Source organism: Manis javanica, chromosome 7 (genome assembly GCF_040802235.1).
Source record: "Manis javanica isolate MJ-LG chromosome 7, MJ_LKY, whole genome shotgun sequence".
In the NCBI taxonomy this organism is placed as follows: domain Eukaryota; kingdom Metazoa; phylum Chordata; class Mammalia; order Pholidota; family Manidae; genus Manis; species Manis javanica.
In genome coordinates, this window is record NC_133162.1 from 32,815,344 (window position 1) to 32,834,093 (window position 18,750).

The following is an 18,750-nucleotide window of genomic DNA, read 5'->3' on the forward strand; positions in this document are numbered from 1 at the left end:
AATTGGGGATCAACAGAGGTGAGGCTTAGAACCTCAACCCCCCTGTTTTGAGAGAAATCTTCTGCATCCGTGGATGTTTAATTGCCCTTGTCTAGCTTGGATTAACACATAGTCTACAGGCACACACCTGATCATCTACATTTGCTCTCTTACAGCACTAAACTATGTTTTCTACCTTTATCTTGTATCTACCTACCACTTCAGCATTTTATTAAAAATAATAATAATAATAAAGGGAGAAATGTGGGATCCACATATAAATCAAGTATAAAAATCAAACGAATATTCATATTTGACCTGATTGTTTATAGTTCATAATGTGTGATCAAAACTGAAAGTTTCTGTGATGACTGCCCTTGTACTGTTCACCATGTAAGAACTTATTCACTATGTAAGAATTTGTTCACCATGTAAGAACTTGTTCATTATGCTTCAGAAGATTGGAGACTGATGAAAATAGGCTTGGGGTGGATTAATGATTGTGCATTGAGCACTGACTCCCTATACAGAATTTTATTGTTGTTAACAACCATTTGTTCAATAAATATGAGAGATGCCCTCTCAAAAAAAAAAAAGAATACTGTAGCCTGAAAAAAGGACAGCCAGTGGATTTATGTCCTTATTTAAGTAATGCATTAAGGTTAAACTTCACGAAATAATAAACAGTAAAGTGGTTACATAAAAAAGAAAAAAAAAAGACAAACCTCAGCAAAGATTAAAGACTTTTTTGTTAGACTGAGAATTGACCCTATTTTGAAACTTTCATTTATTTTTATGATTATAAAGATACTAGATGCTCATTAGAAAATCTGGAAAATAAAAAAATATAGAAAAAATCCACCCACAGTTCCACCATCCATAGGTAATATTAGGTATATTTCCTTCCAGTAAAACATTAATAACATCATGTCTATGTGGTATAAATATTTTATAAATGTTGTTGCATACATATTGCTGAGGTTAAGTATAGACAGTGTTGTTCCCAGGTATTTTTATGCATTATATCTTATTTCCCAACGATATTAAAAATGTTTCAGACATGATTTTTGGTGCTAAATAATATTTCATTGTATGGAGGCATCGTGATTTCCTTCATTTTTTCTACTGCTGTTCATGTGTATTTTTAAAATTTTTGACACCGTGATTAAGTAAATATTGTTAAACGTAAATCTTTGTACTGCTAATGTTTTCTTTAAACAGTTGAGAATTTAGTTTGAGGGAGCAAAATGTACAATGTCTATAGAAAACTGGTCATTTAACAATAAGGTTGCTGCCATCTACTTGCTAAAATAATTTAAAAACTAGCTATCTTAATGTAGTTAAATTACTTGTAATCTCAATATTTTCAAGCCTGAAAGTGTACACACGAGCTCTGCCTCCACAATCATTCCATCATAAGAATATCTAGTAACTCATCTCCTGTATATATGTTCTAGAAAAAAGCTATTAAACCTGGTACTTTTACTCATCGAGTCATAAAGACTACTTCACTTTTAAGCCAAATATCAGCGCATGACATGAGGTGGCAGTGGGCTTGGGGTATAAGACAAAATGCACAGCTATCAATGGTAAGATTTAGCCTGGCTTGAGGCTATTTCTCGACCAAGAGAATCACCTGGCTTTATGGACTTTTAATTCAAACTAATTTGGGTCTGAAAGTCACATGCACCCAAGGCCTCCAGGGGTCATTCTGAGGCCATTCTCGTATCATAAGAATCTCTAACACATGGTATGTGGTACCCAGCCTCTAAGATGGCCTCCAATGATCCACACCCCCTGGTTCAGTGTAGTTACTGCCCACAGTGAACCAGGGCTGGTCCTATCTGACCAGTACAATACGGGTGAATGACCATGTGTGACTTCTGAGGGAGGACAGAACAGGCACTGTGGCTTCTGCCTTACTCTCTCGGATAGTTCCCTTTGGAGGGAGCCGGCTGCCACACAGTGACATCCAGAAGAGAGGAAGTGAGGTCCCTAGCCAATAGCCAGTACCCGCTTGGCAATCAAAGCAGAACGATAAACATCAATTAAAATAGCAATATTTTATCATAATCTGATCATTCTTTTCTTTTCTTTAGAAAAGTAACACAGGTTCTTTGTAGAAAATTTACCACAAAGAGAATCAAATCATCCAAATCATCTAAATCATCTCCTATTCTCCCAGTATTATTTTTTTCTATTTTTTCCTTCTTTTGAGCCATGCCTGCTACATTTGTACAGCCATTTTAAATGCCAATGACATGATTGAGTTTATTCTTAGTTAAGAAAGTTCAAAAGGACAAAAAACTTTCCAACCCAGAATTTTCCTCTCCTCCCCCAAGCCCGAATCCCTATGTAAGGACTTGGATAATCAAAGAAAAATCTTGATAATGTTATGAAGTGAATTTGTTTATTGTGAGAACCTTCACTGGGCAGGTGATCATGACTGTGTAGTCGCCACCTGCAAGGTCCACCAACTGGCCACAGGGGCTGAAGTCTGCAGCATCTGGGAGGGATGGGGCTTGTGGCTCTAGCAGAGGATAATATATTTTCCCCAAATAATCACTAGCAAATGCCTGGTTTGGGGAAATGTGGTTACCAGGGCAACTAATTCGGTGCTATTCAGCTGGTAGGAGAAACCTGTACCTAGATAACTGTATTCCCCACTGCCCGCACCTGAGGCCGGCCAAGAATTCCATGACAGCGTTGTAGTTGCCCATGTTCCAGCAGCATTTGGCCACATGCACCAAATACGAGAAGACTTCTCGCTTCTCCTCCATGGAGCCTGCTGTGAGGATCAGCCATGTCACCCAGGAGCTCACCTGGAAAATGCAGAGAAGCATTCACTGAACTATGTCCTGGAAGGTCAATAAATATTTTTTCACAAGAAAGTGTTTTCTTTCTAAAAAATCAGTTTAGTATCAGGAACTGAAAAGGACCCAGCCCAGAGATCTGAAGTAAAGCTCAACTCCATCACCGCTTTGCTATGGGATTCTGGAAAAGTCACTTAATTTCTCTACATTCTTCATCTTTAAAATAAGGAGGCAGAAAAGTAATTCAGAAAATCCTTTCTGCTGTATAAAATTCCATCAGGTTATAAGAAAATAAGACCTAAGGATAATATTGACTTAATTATATTTGACTGATGGATGGCAAGATTAAATGCAATCAATGCAATTAGTCTCTAAATTAAAGAACATTTGTCAAATAGTAAAATGTATACTATCAAATGAAAAAATACCAAAAAAGTATATATATATTTGAACTACCTTTTACAAATGCAGAATCTATTACATACCTAATGACTAAATAGTAATGAGAACAAATACTTATATAGCACTTACTATGTTCCAGGAACCATTATAAACACTTTACACATATTAACTCAATTATCTCTAACAATAAACCTAAGAATCAGGGGCTACTATTATCCTCATTTTATAGATGAGGAAACTGAGAGACAGGGCATAAGAGACTTGCTCAAGTTCTCAACCAAGAGGTGGCAAAGCCTGAATTTGAATTTGGGTGTGTCCCCCAAAGGTGGCACAACTGACGACTAACTTGTGCCTAATGTGTATAACACCACCTCTAACGTACACCAGCTCTGAGCTTGAATTTATACTAATATGATTGGCTTTTTCTACTACACAGACTGGAGTATAACATTTAATAATCATCTGCTACTAAGTCCCCTCTTTATGACACGTGGTCTCAAAATCCTCTGCTTAATCTCTAAGATTATTTTGCTGTTACTGATACTTTGGTGCTTGGATACTAGTGTTCCCTTAAATTAATTTCTCCATGCTGGCTGATTTCTGAGCTCATAAGCTCAGTTGTTAACAATCCAAAGCTTTCGTCTTAACCTCACATGGCCCATTAGCTACATTTGGTTCAGCAACATGCAGAGACCTGGGGATCAATCCATTTCCCTGGCCTGAGTGAGAGTGAGGCCTGAACACAGAATTCATGGTGACCCAGGCAGCAGCAGGAACAAAGAATTCAAGGTCTATGGCCCCCACCCAACCCCCAGTGGATAAAAAGATAGGAATGGACGACATTTAGTTCTGGCAGCAACCACAAGGGGCAGTCTGACCCCATTTTCTTCCAGATGTGGACTACGGCTCATGGGAGAAGTGACTTTCTGAGGTCACAATTCTTATTGATGTCAAAATTCGGATTCCCAGTCTGGTGCTCTTTCATTTGGTGATATGGTGATATAAAGGTGACAGTTAATTTAAACTTGGCACTGGTTAGGTCCTCATAGGCACTCCATTAAGATAGGAACATTTGAAGACAGTGCTGGAATAAGAGAAGATACTGAGAAAAGTGCCATAAAATGATTAATGAAATGAAAAAAGCACAACAGAAAAGATGGATGCTGTACAATTCTTTCCTCTCCATACACAGAAACAAACAGGGAAAGAGTAGCAACAGGGAGTTTCTCAGTGAAAAAACAGGGTCATATTCTGGTACCAACTAGGAGCGCTGAAGCAATAATCTGCCTCTTCCCTTTTGAAATCAGCTGAGGCAAAATGTGACAGGTCATCTGCCACCTCGAGAACAGCCCTAGCCCAGTGGGCTCAGAGCACACACCTCTGCTCCCTACCTGCTCTGGACTTGTAGAGTCTACTATTCCCCTGCAGCTATGAGCAATCCTTTGCTCAGCGTCTCCACACCTTGCCCCTCACCTAGTTACCCAGTTAATAGTAACCTGTGTGAAACACTGGCTCTCTAGAGCAAGAAATTATTTTGCAATAGAGACTTGAGTGTCATTGGTGCTTCCACCCAATTCTTCCTTAAGTGTGATTTGCTTTTGACGAGCCTTATACTGCCGTGGAAAACCATCAGTAAATACTTAAAATCATAAAATCAAAATCATCAACTCTTTGAGCTGGAGATTCAAATCCATTGACTTGCAAATAAAAATAAAATCCTAAGAAATTAAAAAAGTTTCTCAAAGACACCAAGGCATTAGTTCTTGAGGCCTCTGCTATATTCTTTCTATAACTTCAGCTCCTTTCCTGTTGAAATTGATGGGAAATCATTGTTGCTGGAAAGTCACTGTTTTTTCAGGCTAGTTTGGTACCACACAGTGACTTACTAGTCCAGTGGCCTGAAAGGGTTAACTCATCTTCCCTTGGAGAGGCCTGCTTCACAGAGCAGGTGCAGACCACCACATGGTTTGTGCCTCTATCCTGATTACGGACCCAAATTTATTTCCTATCAGACAAACAATTTCCATATACTTTCCCACAATGCTAGGGAAAAAATTGTGATACCATATGTCACATGGAAACCTAATTTTAAACCAAGTGTTCCATCTCTGAGTTTGGGTCCCCAGGGCCTGGTGGTTGAGATTATGTAAGCACTGTTATCATAAACACATGCACACACATACACACACCAACATCTACTTACAGACTTCAGGGACAATTTTCATGCAGTCTAATGTATTCATGATTTCAGAGGCATAAGTAATAAGAGGGTTATCACTAATTATGAAAAATACACGACACAAAAAGGAAACAAGGATTTGTCAACAACAATAAAATGTTGCCCAAAGCACAAATGGTGGTCATATTTATGAAGTGGAAAAAATAGTGTGTTTTGCCAATCCAGAAAGGAATTCAGGAAACTGAAATCACATAGAAAAACACAAAAATCACATACATATAAAGTACTATGATTCAAGCATAGGGAGCATCCCTAGAGTAGAAAGATGTTAAATGTGCAAATTATTTTGCCTTATTTCTATGGTCAGTACAGAATAGACAGAGAACCTGGCCCCCAGCCGAGTTCTTTAAGCGTCCCTGCCAGATTCTCTGTGCTTACCCTTATGACCCTGTCCCCTTGGTACATGCCCATTAACTCCTCCACAATTGCTCTTCTCCAAATATTTTTTTTTCTTCTTTTTCTTGCCTTTCTCAGCACTCTAAGGCCTAGCCAAACCGAACAACTTGCTTTCTCTCCTCACGTCAAATACCTTACTGGTCTCGCACAAGCTCAGTTTGGAAGGAATATCCTTGTACCATTCAAAATGACCTTTCCCTGATTCAAGACATCTTGCCTGTGTCCTTTATAAAACTGAATCCTCACCTTGATCCACTAGGCCCCTGTCCATTCTCCAACCTCACCTGGCTCCCCACCATACCCTTGCTTTTAGAGAGGTGACCAAGGCTTTTCCCCATCTCAGGGATCTTGTACTGGTTGCTCCTTCTACAGGAAGGCTTCTCCAACCCCCAACCTTTGATTTAGTTAATGCTACTTATCCTTTAGGAAGAACTGCCCTTAAGCCATGCAATCAGGATCCCTGTCCTGGGCCCCATGTTTTAGAAGATCCAGTTAGTCCTCGTCCAGCTGTGCCCCACCACACAGAGTGAGAAGGCCTGGGATGGAGGGAACATGTCTGCCTGGTGGCTGTGCACCCACTACCAGGCCATTCACCCCAGGTGGACCCAGAACTCCATACCTCCAATACAAACAGCTCAAGCCCACTTCCAGACTAGCAAGGCCTTTTATCTGGGTTAGTCCTCCTAAGAGTAGATCATAATTCTAGGCCCAAAGACCAGCCAAGAGGCAGTGGGAGGTGGTGGTGGGGTGTAGATGGAGTTTGAACTTGAGGCCTGAGGTGTCCACACACAGGCAAACAAGCCAGAATGGAAAGTGAAGGTAAGCAGGCCACAGACTGGGGTCTCCTTTGTACTTTGTCCTGGCTCTACGGAGGCTTTTCTGATGGCTCACCTAGTGCCTCACATTCAACTTCCTGTTTCTCTTTGATTTAATGTTGGACCTTGAGTCCAAAGTTATGTCTGCACTTGGGATTCTCATAGCTGCATGGATTTACATCTGGTTTATTTTTTTATATTTGGGTGCCTCTTTCACATGGGTCTATTCTACCCCTCACCCCCCACCAGGCCTTAAGTCCTCAAGGACAGAGACCATCTTTTCCCACATGTCCAGTGTGGGGATGCTCGATGCCTCTGACCAACAGGCAGGCCATGCAGAGTCCCAGGAGGCATGGGCAGCGAGGATTCTCAGCCTCCAAATGGTCAGGGATTATATTTGTGAAAAGGCCTGGGTACTTCCGACTGCTGTTCCCAGGTCCAAAAAAAGGGTTCATATTACATTCTGCCAAAAAGTTTTTTTGAATATGCTGAGCAGGAATTTTCATAGAAAGGTGATCCTTGGTAGTGTGTACCTGGTCACCCTAACTGCAAAGGCTGGGCTCAAATGGTGAAATATAAATAAGACAAAGTCTAAGACAAAGTTACTCTGAAGTAGTTTATGGCAGTGCACATACACCTATCCTTCATGGAGCTTTACTAAAACAACCCTTGAACAAAAGTATGTGGCCATGCACACACATGCGACACACAGACAGACACACACACCTGCCTAGGCAGCAGTCTTCAGCATGTGGCACACTGGTTACAGAATCTCTGGGGTGGTAGGGTGTTTTCTCAAATGCAGATTTCAAGGCCTCACCCAGACCCAGAAATCAGACTAAGAGCAGGGCCTAAGAATCTGCATTTTTAGATAACTCTCTGGTGGTCCTCACACACACTTAAGCTGAGATCTATCCCAGGAATTCAGTGTCCCTTTTGGCATTCCAGAGTCTTGATTCAGAACTCAAGCATCATTTGTGTAGTACCAGTCCAATCCTGCAAGTCACCATCTCTGTAACTACCTGAGACTGGGGCTGCAACTTGGAACTAGGAAGAAGCCAGAGGGAGGCAGCAGGGCACAGTGGTGAATGGGGGCACTGGAGCCGAGAGGACCTGCATTCAACTCTCAGTTCCACTGTTTCCCTGGGCATGGCCCTCAGGCAAGCCACCCAACCTATCAGCCTCAATTCCCTTTTCACTAAAATGGGGATAGTAATATTTACCTCATAAAATTATTGTGATGGTGAAACTGGAGGTTGTATCTAAAGATCCCAACACAATGCTTAATGTGCAGTTAAAGGCAAAATAAATGTTTACTGCTGGGCCTGGCGCTGCTATTAATGTTATCTGAGTGGCAGAGAAGCTGAATTCTGGGAAACAGAACATGGAAATCCAAAAGAATGGAGTGTCTAAGCTCTGCTTCCTTACCACAAGGAAGTAGTCTGAGGCTGGACCAGGAAGAAGCCATGCTTGCCTTGAGAAGGGATTGTGCCCCAACACATGCACAAGCCTTTCCTAACAGAAGTCGGGTCACATATTTCTTCTTCCCTGAAGGCTTCCCTGACTCCTCATTCAGAATAAAATATCTCCTTTTTTCCCCTTTGATATCACATAATCCCATGTGCATATAAAGACATTACATATTCATGTATATGTACATAGAGGTATATTTCTAGGATCTTGTCCTAGAGCAATCTCCCCTAGCTGTAAGCTCCTTAAAGTAGAGGCTATGACTCATTCATGCCGGGGTCTCAGTACTGAGGATGCAGTGGCCAGCAAGTTACATCCACCCAGGCATCATCCCTGACATACAGTGGCTGCAGGAGAGTCTCCTGAACCCCTTGCCCTGCTAGGCATGATTCCACTAATGACTCTTGGCCTACAAGGGACACAGAGGGGAAAAGAGAGGCACCTAAAGGTGGCTTCTGGAGAAGCCCTAAACACATCTGGGATACCTTGTCCTTCCCTTCAATTTCATCACAATTGTCTGCAGAATAAACTCTAACCTTTTATTTTGACCTTCAAGTCTGGCACCATCTGATCTAAATTTATATCTTCAGCATTATTTCACTGTTGCCCACCACTCATGTGTCTGACATTGCGATCCTACTATATTTTGTGTCATTTCCTATTCTCCTGTTTCTTTCTCTGTGATAGTGTTCATTCTGTTTCCTTGTGTTGTGAACATATAGGGGATTTTGTTTGTTTGTTCTGTTTAAACAGTTCAGTATCTCTTAGTTGAATCATCCTTTCTCCACCTTAATCTACACAGGTTATGCAGGGGCTGCTCCTCCCTTGCCTTCAGGCCTGGCCTCAGTGATTTGTTCACAGGTGGGTATATGACCCAAGCCAGACCAACAAGCCTCCTTGAATCTTTCCTTGAAACTATCAGGAGAACAGATACAATCTTTCCATTGGAATGGTAAACTGCAAAGATGTAAGCTGGAGCTCTCACCAGCTGTCTTTGCCACAAAAGCAGGAAAACCTGCCTGAGAATGAAGCCAACACAGAAGATAGACGACATTGTCCTGAGGAGATCAGTCGGATTCATAGATCCAGCCATACCTCAAGTCCTATGACAGTACCACTTATGTAAACAAAAAAATTCCTTTATTTTCTTTGAGCAGGTTTGAGTCAAAGTGCTGTTAATTTGCAAATGAAAAACAAAAGCCTTCACAAATAGATCTGATGACCCTCCTTCTCACAAATACTTACTGATCATTATGTACCATGCACCATGCTGGGCACCAGCAAACAAGACAGACATGGTACCTGCCCTTGGGGAGCTTAGAGTTTCAATTGGGGAAAATAATTAAATAGTAGTATTGAAGTCAGGCAGCTGCATCTGGAGAGGTCTCCCCCGTGCACTAGGTGAAACCTCACTCCGGACAGGGGAGGATTCTTGACTCTGAGAAAGAATTCTCAGCCAGGTTGGGCAAGTGTAGGTAAGGAAGGAATTCATTAAATCAAGAGTAGTAGTGAATGGCAGCAGCCGTGCAGGCAGTAGAGAGCAAGAAGATCAGAGAGAGGAAAGGGAAGCTCATTGAACTCCTGCTTCGTATAGGGCAGATCTCTTGCCAACTCCTGAAGCCAGAGTCACCTGGCATCCAGTGAATCTGAACAGTGTGGGAACTAAGCCCCTAGCACCCCAGATTTGGGGGAGCCACAGAGCACTGGATGGAGTGAGATTATGTTCTGAGAACTTCTATTTCCCTACTGGCCTGAAATAGAACAGGGAGACAGTAAAGGATTGTGTTAAGACTAGAAAGCTGAATGAAATAGCAAAGTGACAAAGACATTTACCACTGGAAGAGCGCTGAGACAAACACAAAAGTTGAGCAGCGAGAGGGCTGTATTTAAAGCAAAAAGTACATACTTGAAGAAAGGGGAGTGCAGGCAACCTCAGAGAGGAGGCACGCTTAAGGGTTTAGGAATTGGGTGTTTATAGGACCCCTTTTTGGTAGGGGTCAGAGCCTTTTTGGTAGGGATCAGCATAAAGCATGATGTATGCAGGTGATTGATAATTCCTCTGAAGTTTTGTCTTAAGAATAGGGTTATTTAGGTGTTGGTCTGGATCTCGGCATTCTTTATCCACATAGGTTCATTTACCCTTCAGAGCTCTATCTTCTTGTCCTGGTTACAAAGTTACTTAATTGATTAAGGGGCTGGAAGAAAAGGAAGAACAGGATATAGATTAAGTTAAAGATAAACTGGGCCTTTTTCACTGGCTAAATAGATTTTACAATGGTATGACCCTTGTCTCATTTCCCTGCCCTATCTCAGTATGGTTGATATTTTGATTAAGTACAAGGCCAACTTCACCCATTTACATGCTCCCATCTTTGGAAGTCTGGTCTTTCTACCACTCCTTGGTCCCAGTTGCCCTTCCAAAGCACTTTATTTGTATCTAAAACAGTGCTTACTTTTTCCACAGCTACTGCATGCCTGTGAATTTGCCCGGAACTATGCTAGGCATGGAGACAGGAGGGGTTGAGCAAGTTTAGGAAAAGTAAGATAGCATGCTCTGCCTTGCAGTTAAGTCTGTTGTGTACATGTCCACCTTCTCTAAATTGTTAACTCCTTGAGAATTGAGACTGTATTATTCCAGCCATCCTTCTATTGTCTGCAGAATGTGCTCCCCATAGTTTGTGAGAGATAGTTGTTTATTCTTAAATTCTTTCCCTAAAAATTCCCTAAATACTCAGAAATTAGGTTCTAAATTCACTGAATTATTTACTGTTTTTAAAAATATTTTTTTCTTTATTTTGGTTCCATTTAATCAACTCTTATTTTCATAAGTTACATGTAAATATTCCAAGGATGTGAACTCTAGAAGCTTTGACAGTCAATTCCATATGATATGTATAATTTAAACTGTCCTGTCTTTTCATATAAAGAATAAATTTATTAAAAGTTTTGAAAATGTTTTGCTGCTCTTTTTGTGACACTGTGTTAGTTCTTCAATAATTGAGGTATGACATAACATTATGTTAGTTTCAGGTGTACAACATAATAGTTTTAGTATATATTGTGAAATGATCACAATGTCTAGTTAATATCTGTCACTTCACATAGTTAGAACAACTTTTTTTCTTGTGATGACTTTTAAGATCTACTCTCCTATCTACTTTCAAATATGCAATATAGTATTATTAATTATAGTCACCATACTGTACAGTACATCCCTAGGACTTAATTATTTTATAACTGGAAGCTTGTACCTTTTGACCCCTTTGCCCTTTTCCACTCCTCTCCTCTCCCCTCTCAGCCCCACCTCTGGCCACCACCTGTCTGTTCTCTGCATCTAAGAGCTTGTTTTGTTGTTCAAATTCCACATATAAATGAGATCATACAGTATTTTTCTTTCTCACTTAACATAATACTCTGTAGGTCCATCCATGTTGTGGAAAATGGCAAGATTACCTTCTTTTTTATAGCAATTTACTATTTTAAAATATTTTGACTTAGATATACAAATGCCATTTGTAGTTAAATGGACTGCAGAGAATTGCCAACATCTATGCAGGATGTATTAGCCTCCTTTCTATTAACACACTCAACTGAATGGACCATTCATTCTGGAATCAATTATTAAGTGGTATTCAAGATTAAGTCTCATTTTATGCATATTCTCCCCTTTTGCTAAGGAATTTATTGACAGTTTTAGAGTAGGTTCTTGTTCATTCCATTTTAGTAATGGGATTAAAACCCATGGCTAGCAGTTTACACAAAAAGTCTTGATATAAATGAGGTGTTTACCTTCAAAGTATCACGATCCTATTGCAGGGCCATTTATGAGTCATTTTTTTTCCTTTTTGCATGACTTTAAAAGTAATACTTAAAGTAACAACAGCTTCCATGTATTGAGCATGTACTGGTGAGAGAAACACAGCTTATCCCATTCAATCCTTCCACCCCTACTTGGCTGGTAATAATACTGTTCCCATTTTACAGATCAGGAAGCTGAGGTATACAGAGTGGCTAAGCTAGCTTGCCCAAGGTCATACAGCCTGTAAACCAGGAATGAACCAAATCAAAGCCGATGCTTTCAAACTACCATGCTTTACTGCTTTTCATTTTCTCTTGGGAGCATCAAACGAACAAGTGAACTAATTACAGCTTTTAACCCTGACAGCTAACCTGATCTATTGAGCCAAGAATCTACTGAGCTGATCTACTTAGAAAAGGCTATGAGCAGCCAATTCACAACCCTTTAAAAACAGAATGTTCATGTTCCTAGAGGTCACAGAATGTGGTGCAGGCATTTGCCAGTTGTTTACCAATGTCCTTGTTTGGTCACCTGTCTAAATTCTGTTTTCTATGACATGCAGAATAGGACAGAGCCCTCATGAATGAAAGAGCCTGGAAGGGGAGGCAGTGTGTGGGAGAAGGCCTGTGAGCGATTCCATCCCTGCAGCTCACTTGTGGAGACAATTAGATGTCCCAGGGAGAGGTTCAGGACAGTCAGGATATGCCCCCTAGAAACCTGCTCCCTACGCTCCTGCCACCTCCCGGAGTGGCCCAGCTGCCTTCCCTGGTCCACACAGCCTCGTCACTCCAGTTGGGTTACAGGACCCTCAGCAGATACACAATCATTGAGCAAATCTGTACTGAGTGCTCACACTCAAGGAGCTCACACTCCACTGGACACTGTGGCAAAGTGAGCAAGGGGGACACTGTCCCTGCACTCCCAGGAGATGGTAGCATCTGCAGCACCTGGCATGACGAGTCCCTTTCTGCTCCCATTGTGATATGGCTGCCACGCGGACTCTCCTGCACCTCTCCTCACTGGGGATCTCACCTGGACAGTGTCAGTGGGCATGGCGAGCCTAACTGTGTCCAAGACCATGTTTGCCCTTCTCTGACATCAGTAAAATAATAATGCTATTAAATGTTCTTACAGAATCTACTTAAACTCTGTTTTAAGTACTTACCATATATTAATTCAGTTAGTCTTACAAAAACCCAATGATTTATATGTCATTATCACCCCATTTTATAGATGAAATGGAAGCACAGAGAGGTTTAGTTACTTGTCTAGGGTCACATAGTAAGATGTAGAGGTGGGATCTCAAACCAGGCAGCCTGGCCCCAGACACCACTCATACCATATTGTCCTCTGCTGACATCAGTCAGTTCCTGACTGCTGGTATTTCTTGTGGCTCTGTCCTTGGTCCTTCTTAGATCTATTCTTATGCTATATCCTCTCTCTAGATGATTTCCTTCACTCGCCTGGTTTTACCCGCCTCTCTGCTGCTGTTTCTGAATATCTATCTCTTGTCCTGCATATCCAAGAATTGGTTGGACATTTCTACCTGGAGGGCCCAGAGGCTCCACAAGCCCACCCTGACCCTAGGCCTAGACTACTCCTTCACCTTCCATTCCCACATCCAACTGATTGCCAAGAAGCCCAGAAGTCACCTGCTCTAGGAAGCCTTTCTTGAACCCTTACATGGTTAATTAGTCTTCTGTGCTAACATAACTTTATCACTGCAATGTCACCACTTTCCCCCAGCCCTTGCCACTGGAGTTTGAGCTCCTTGAAAGGTGTTGTTGTACTCATCTATTTCTCAGCACATGCTCCAGCATGAGTGGTAGGTGCTTATAAACCTCTTGGTTGAGTTTGGCACAAAGCACAGCAGCCACAGCAGCTAACGCCCCTATGATGCAGCCTCTCTTAGAAGAATGTCCTAGCACCTGAGTGCCCAGGGCTGCCAAAGGAGAAGTGAGGCTGACACCCCATCCTGTAATAACCTGCCAGCTTGCTCTTCATTCAGGAGGCTCAAGAGGCCACTGCTGGGGAAGGACACTCAGGAGCCTGGACATAGAAGGCCTGTTGGTAATTTGGCCTATGACTGGAAGATTCCACTTTCCCTGAGATAATTTGGCATCAGAGAGTGTGGGTAGTGGTGTCTTCTCATCTGCTCTGGAATGAGCTGGGCCTGTTCTGAAGTGCCTTGAGTGAAGGATGGGAAATGGCCTCCCTGGTTACTTAAGTTCCCAGGCTGAAGAAGTCACTGGCCATACACCACACTGCTTGGAAAAAGGGGAGGTGAAAATTGTCTTCCACGGTCATGGAGCAGGTCCAGGAGGCTCTGAGACATGCTGTGTGAATCACTCTGGGAGGCTTGTAAGTCACTCTTTCACTTGTAGGGCCCAGTGGCAAATGTTTGCTATTTGCAGTGTGGATGGTGAGCTGGTGACAGAAGACTAACAAGTAAATTGACACTAAAGATCAAAGAGAGAAGGGAAAGGAGTGAAATGGTGTCCCTGAGTTGGCATATACTCCCCTGAAGACAAATTTGTGTGAAGAAACAAAGGGTTTTGGCATCTCACCAAGATCGGTTAAACCTGGGCCTGCTGGACACTGGTAGATATAAAAGATCATTAAGAATAAGATAATTAAATCTGCTATCTGTGTAGTACATGTGTGTAGGCGTGACCTGTGAATGAAACTTGTTAGGAAATAAATCTGATGAAAACCTGAATTCTGTCTCTTCAACTTCCCTGTTCCAACAGGGTAGAGGGGACAGGAGGGTGAACGCAGGGTTTGGAGCCAAAGAAACACAGGTTCATTTTCTTGTTTATTATTTCTGTGACCTTGAGACACTTTCTTACCTTTCCTGAGACTCAATTTTCCACCCATCAAATGGGAATAATAAATGTCCTGTATCATAAGGGATGTGGTAGCTAATAAGAAACACAATGTATGTGAAGGTCTCCAGTGCTTGCAACAGAGTACATACTCAATGAATGTCAATTAATATTGATAATTTAAAAAATGATAGACAGCTTCTTCTTCAAATGGAGTCTTTGTAGAGATAATGTTGGCCTTTCTATTACAGTGCCAGCTTTCCTTCTCTGTTTAGCAGAGAGAGATTTCCCAAGGATTAAACCCTCAGAAAAAAATGATTCTTTGTTTCTTTTAAAGAAGCCAGGAAGGAGATGCAGAGGGAAGGTGGAAAAGTGGCAAGGAAAAGATCCAGAAAAATGTACCAACAGGAAGTGTAAGGAAAGTTGTCAGGGCCTGATGGGAAACAGGAGGTGAGGAGAGAGCATCTGGGTGGGGGTGGTCTGAGGACCTGGGGACACATGGACAGGGTTTGGTACCGTGGGATGTCCTTGAAAAAATACTGATGAGTCACAGCTTGGTTCTAAAAGGTCAGCGGCCCTGAGAACCCAGGGCCCTTTGTCCAGAAACCAGCACTTACACTGGACTGCAGGTACACTTGATTCAGAGTGGGATTAAACAAGAGCAGGTGATGGTGGCTATTTCAACATTTTTCTCTAGCTTTGTGAAAAGTATGTCATCTTTTCTAGGGGAAAGAAGAGTACCTAACTGCAAATAAAAACCAACTGAGCTATACATGTAAGGCAAAAATTCTAAGATGTTCAGCACAGGATAAAATTACTCGGTACGCTTCACCAACTACCTAATCTATAAAAATAAACAATGAATGTCCTGTGATGATATCGTGTAACTGGGTGAATGGTAACTTCCCTGGTTGAGCAAAACAAAGAACCTGACACTGACAGAAATTCTATTCAGAAGCCAAACAACTGCCCAGTGGCCTGGCTCCAGCAATTCTAAGCTGTACTCAACACTTCACTTGCCCTGTTTGTCGACTGGCATGTTTATTCATGTGTACTTGTCTCTCTGCAGCTTTAGATTTTGAAATTTTGGCTGGCAACCACTTGATCTGCCAATTTTGAATTATTCCCATGTGTTCTGCATACAATAGATGCTCGATAAATATTCCAGGAACTGTAGTTATCCCTTTTTTGCTCTGAAGACCCAGATAGAGATAGATCAGCAATATCTTGTGATAATGTTTCCCAAACTGTTTTTGGGGGACATGTTCTGCCGGATGTTACGTATTTTGTGAAGAAAAGGTCTGGGGCCAGATATGTTTAGTAAATGCTTAGATAAATTAAGATTTCTTCGCTGGCTGGCAGGATTTACTGTAGATTTAAATATGTGTATTAGTAATATGCATTTAATATGCACATGGTAAATCTCCTAGAAGGAGCTCATATTTGGAGTCCCCCAAATTCTTTGGACATGATTTTTTTTTTTAAAGGAACACTAACATCTAGAAAGACCCCGAAATAGTGGCACTGGGATTCTCCAAGCTCCTTTGGCCTGGAGTGGACATAGCTAGAGGCTCATCTCCACTGGCAATTCTGGAGACCTCTCTCTGCATCTTCCCAATCTGAGAACACATCCCTTCTTCTCTAGAAACTGCATGCTGTGAATGTACTTTGGGAGAGAGAAATAGTTAGAAATGGCGGCATACAATTTTATCACTGGTATATATATATATACCAGTGATAAAATTGTGTATATATATATATATATATATATATATATATATATATATATATATATATATCACAAGGAAGATTCTTCTTATAATTTCAAAAGAGGAGATTAAGGCATGTGAGTAACTATGATTTCATAACCAAGGCTATCAGGAGGAAATAGCTGAGCAGATCAGCTTTTAGTCATGTGGTTCCACTACATAATGTGATAACTAATAAATCAAAGTACCTCAGAGTCTATTGAGCCCATTGCCCTTATTTTATAACTGAAGAAACCCAAGAACCAGAGAGGTTAGGCAAGTTGCCCAAGGTTACCCTGCCAGTCAGCGGCAGTGCCAGAGCTAGACCCCCGGTCTCCTCGTCTCAGGACATCTTATGGTCACGACCGGCTGGGCTTCCACTTGTCTCTGTGGAGAGTGTTTGATGCCTGTTACTCCTCCCTTCCTCCCTCTCTCTGGGGGTCCTCAGAGGCAGGTTCCCCTGGGTAAAGGAGATAGCCAGAAGGGAGCCAACCTGATCTGATGGTGAAGAGGAGGGGGCGAGCTGGGAGCTGCAGGAATTGCTAAGGACACTAACTCAGGTAGCTGGAGAGACGGTGGCAGTGGGTCCTAGTTTGGCAAAACTGGAGGAACAAAAGGGAGAAGAGTCAGGGCAACGCGCCGAGATTGCTCAGCACAGGCCTGCCTCCCACAGCCCTCAGTGGGCAGCCCACCTGCCTGCAGAACTTCAGGTGTGCTGAACTTGAACTTCACCCCTCCGGCTTCAGTCAGAAAGGGGAATCCAGCTGTGCCCTGCAGACCAGACTTCGAAGGAAAAGAGCCAGGGGAATGGAGATTGTGGGCAGAATTCTAGGAGGGAGGCCAGAAGGAAAACAGGGAGAAGTAAATAAGAGTGGTTCTATTTATCTTCATTAGAGATGGCAGAAGAGGGCAAAGTGAGAGGCAAGAGGCCTCCTCCGTTTCTCCATCCATGAGAAAAAGGGGCCAATAAGGAAGAGCCCTTCCAGGAAAATTCCTGCCAACAATCTGGTTCAGGAAGGGAGACAGTGGCCCCTCACCATGGGCTAGGGAACCTGGTTAACAGCTCCATGGGCACAAATTCAAGGACAGAAGCTGCAAAACTCTGGACTTGGGAGGCTGAAGTGAGCATCAGACCAGTAGAAGAGGGGACTTATTTTAGAGACTGGGGTCATTGGTTGGCAGGACTTTTGAGTGGGCTGACATTAAAGCCTACTCATTTTTTTCAGGAGAGTTAGAGAAGTGTGTGTGTGTGTGTGTGTGTGTGTGTAGCGAGGGTGTTGAAAGTTTTTGAGGGTGCACTGACAGTTCCTGTTAAAGTGACTGACCTGTTTGGGGTCTGTTAATTTAAGAGGGTGGGTGCTTGGCTCACCTGCAGAGTTAATTAGCTTCTGTAGAGTGAGAGTGAGTTTTCACTATACAGGGGCAAAGACATATTTCATATCTGGTTCAAAAAATCTCTAGAGAAATATTTACTTGCAAAGTACTTAGGGTGTAGATGACAGAGACCGAGAAGTAGAAAAAAGCACGATTCAAGTATTAGAAGGTGAAAAACATCTTATACCAAAAAAACAACAGAACAAAACAAACTATAACCCAAACCAAGATAATGTTTTGGGATGTTGACTAGACAAATGGTCTTTACTAGATGCAGTTGGGAGCAGCCCATGTATTTTTGTATCTTTCCTGCAGCAGTGAAGAAATTAATGAAGGAAGATGCCTTTTATGTCCACAGATAAGTTGACAGATGCTAACAAGAGAGCAAAAGCAAATTTTGTTTTGAGTTGATGAGCATTCAGTGTATAACATAAAACAAGAATATCTGAAAACTAGATATTTTCATGTAAGGTTGACTAAAAGATTTCTATTTTCTCAAGTGCTGGAAACACAGTAAAAAACTTAAATGTTTTAGTCAAATATTTTTCTGAAACAAAATTGTTATGCATAAATTAAAAAAAATTTTTTTAAATGAATAGACTACAGCCTTCTATCAAATATATCCAACACCTGTAGCATATAAATGCAGACCCAGATTTCCTAAAAATGCTGGACATGTTTTAGTATTTTAATGATAAAACCCAGATGTCTTGTTTTACATACCTTGGAAGAAAAGAAACATAACAACCTTACAAAGAACACTCACCATTTTAAATCTGATTAAACCCTATGCCAAACAAGGACTGGAAAGAGTATGATGTTTGTACAAACAATCTTTTAAAAAGTATTTTTCAAATCCACTTAAATGTTCTGGAAAACTCCTGAAATAT

At 41.6% G+C, this 18,750-nt stretch overlaps 1 protein-coding gene across 6 annotated transcripts in view; it reads right to left on the reverse strand.

Moving 5' to 3' along the window:
* PLCE1 (phospholipase C epsilon 1) overlaps positions 1-18,750 on the reverse strand; it is a 330,740-nt gene that overhangs the window by 85,894 nt on the left and 226,096 nt on the right. For all 6 annotated transcript variants that reach the window (XM_073240663.1, XM_073240662.1, XM_073240661.1 and 3 more), the window contains exon 5: positions 2,656-2,801. In XM_073240663.1, coding sequence (XP_073096764.1) covers positions 2,656-2,801 — 146 coding nt within the window. The remainder of the gene's footprint in view (positions 1-2,655; positions 2,802-18,750) is intronic.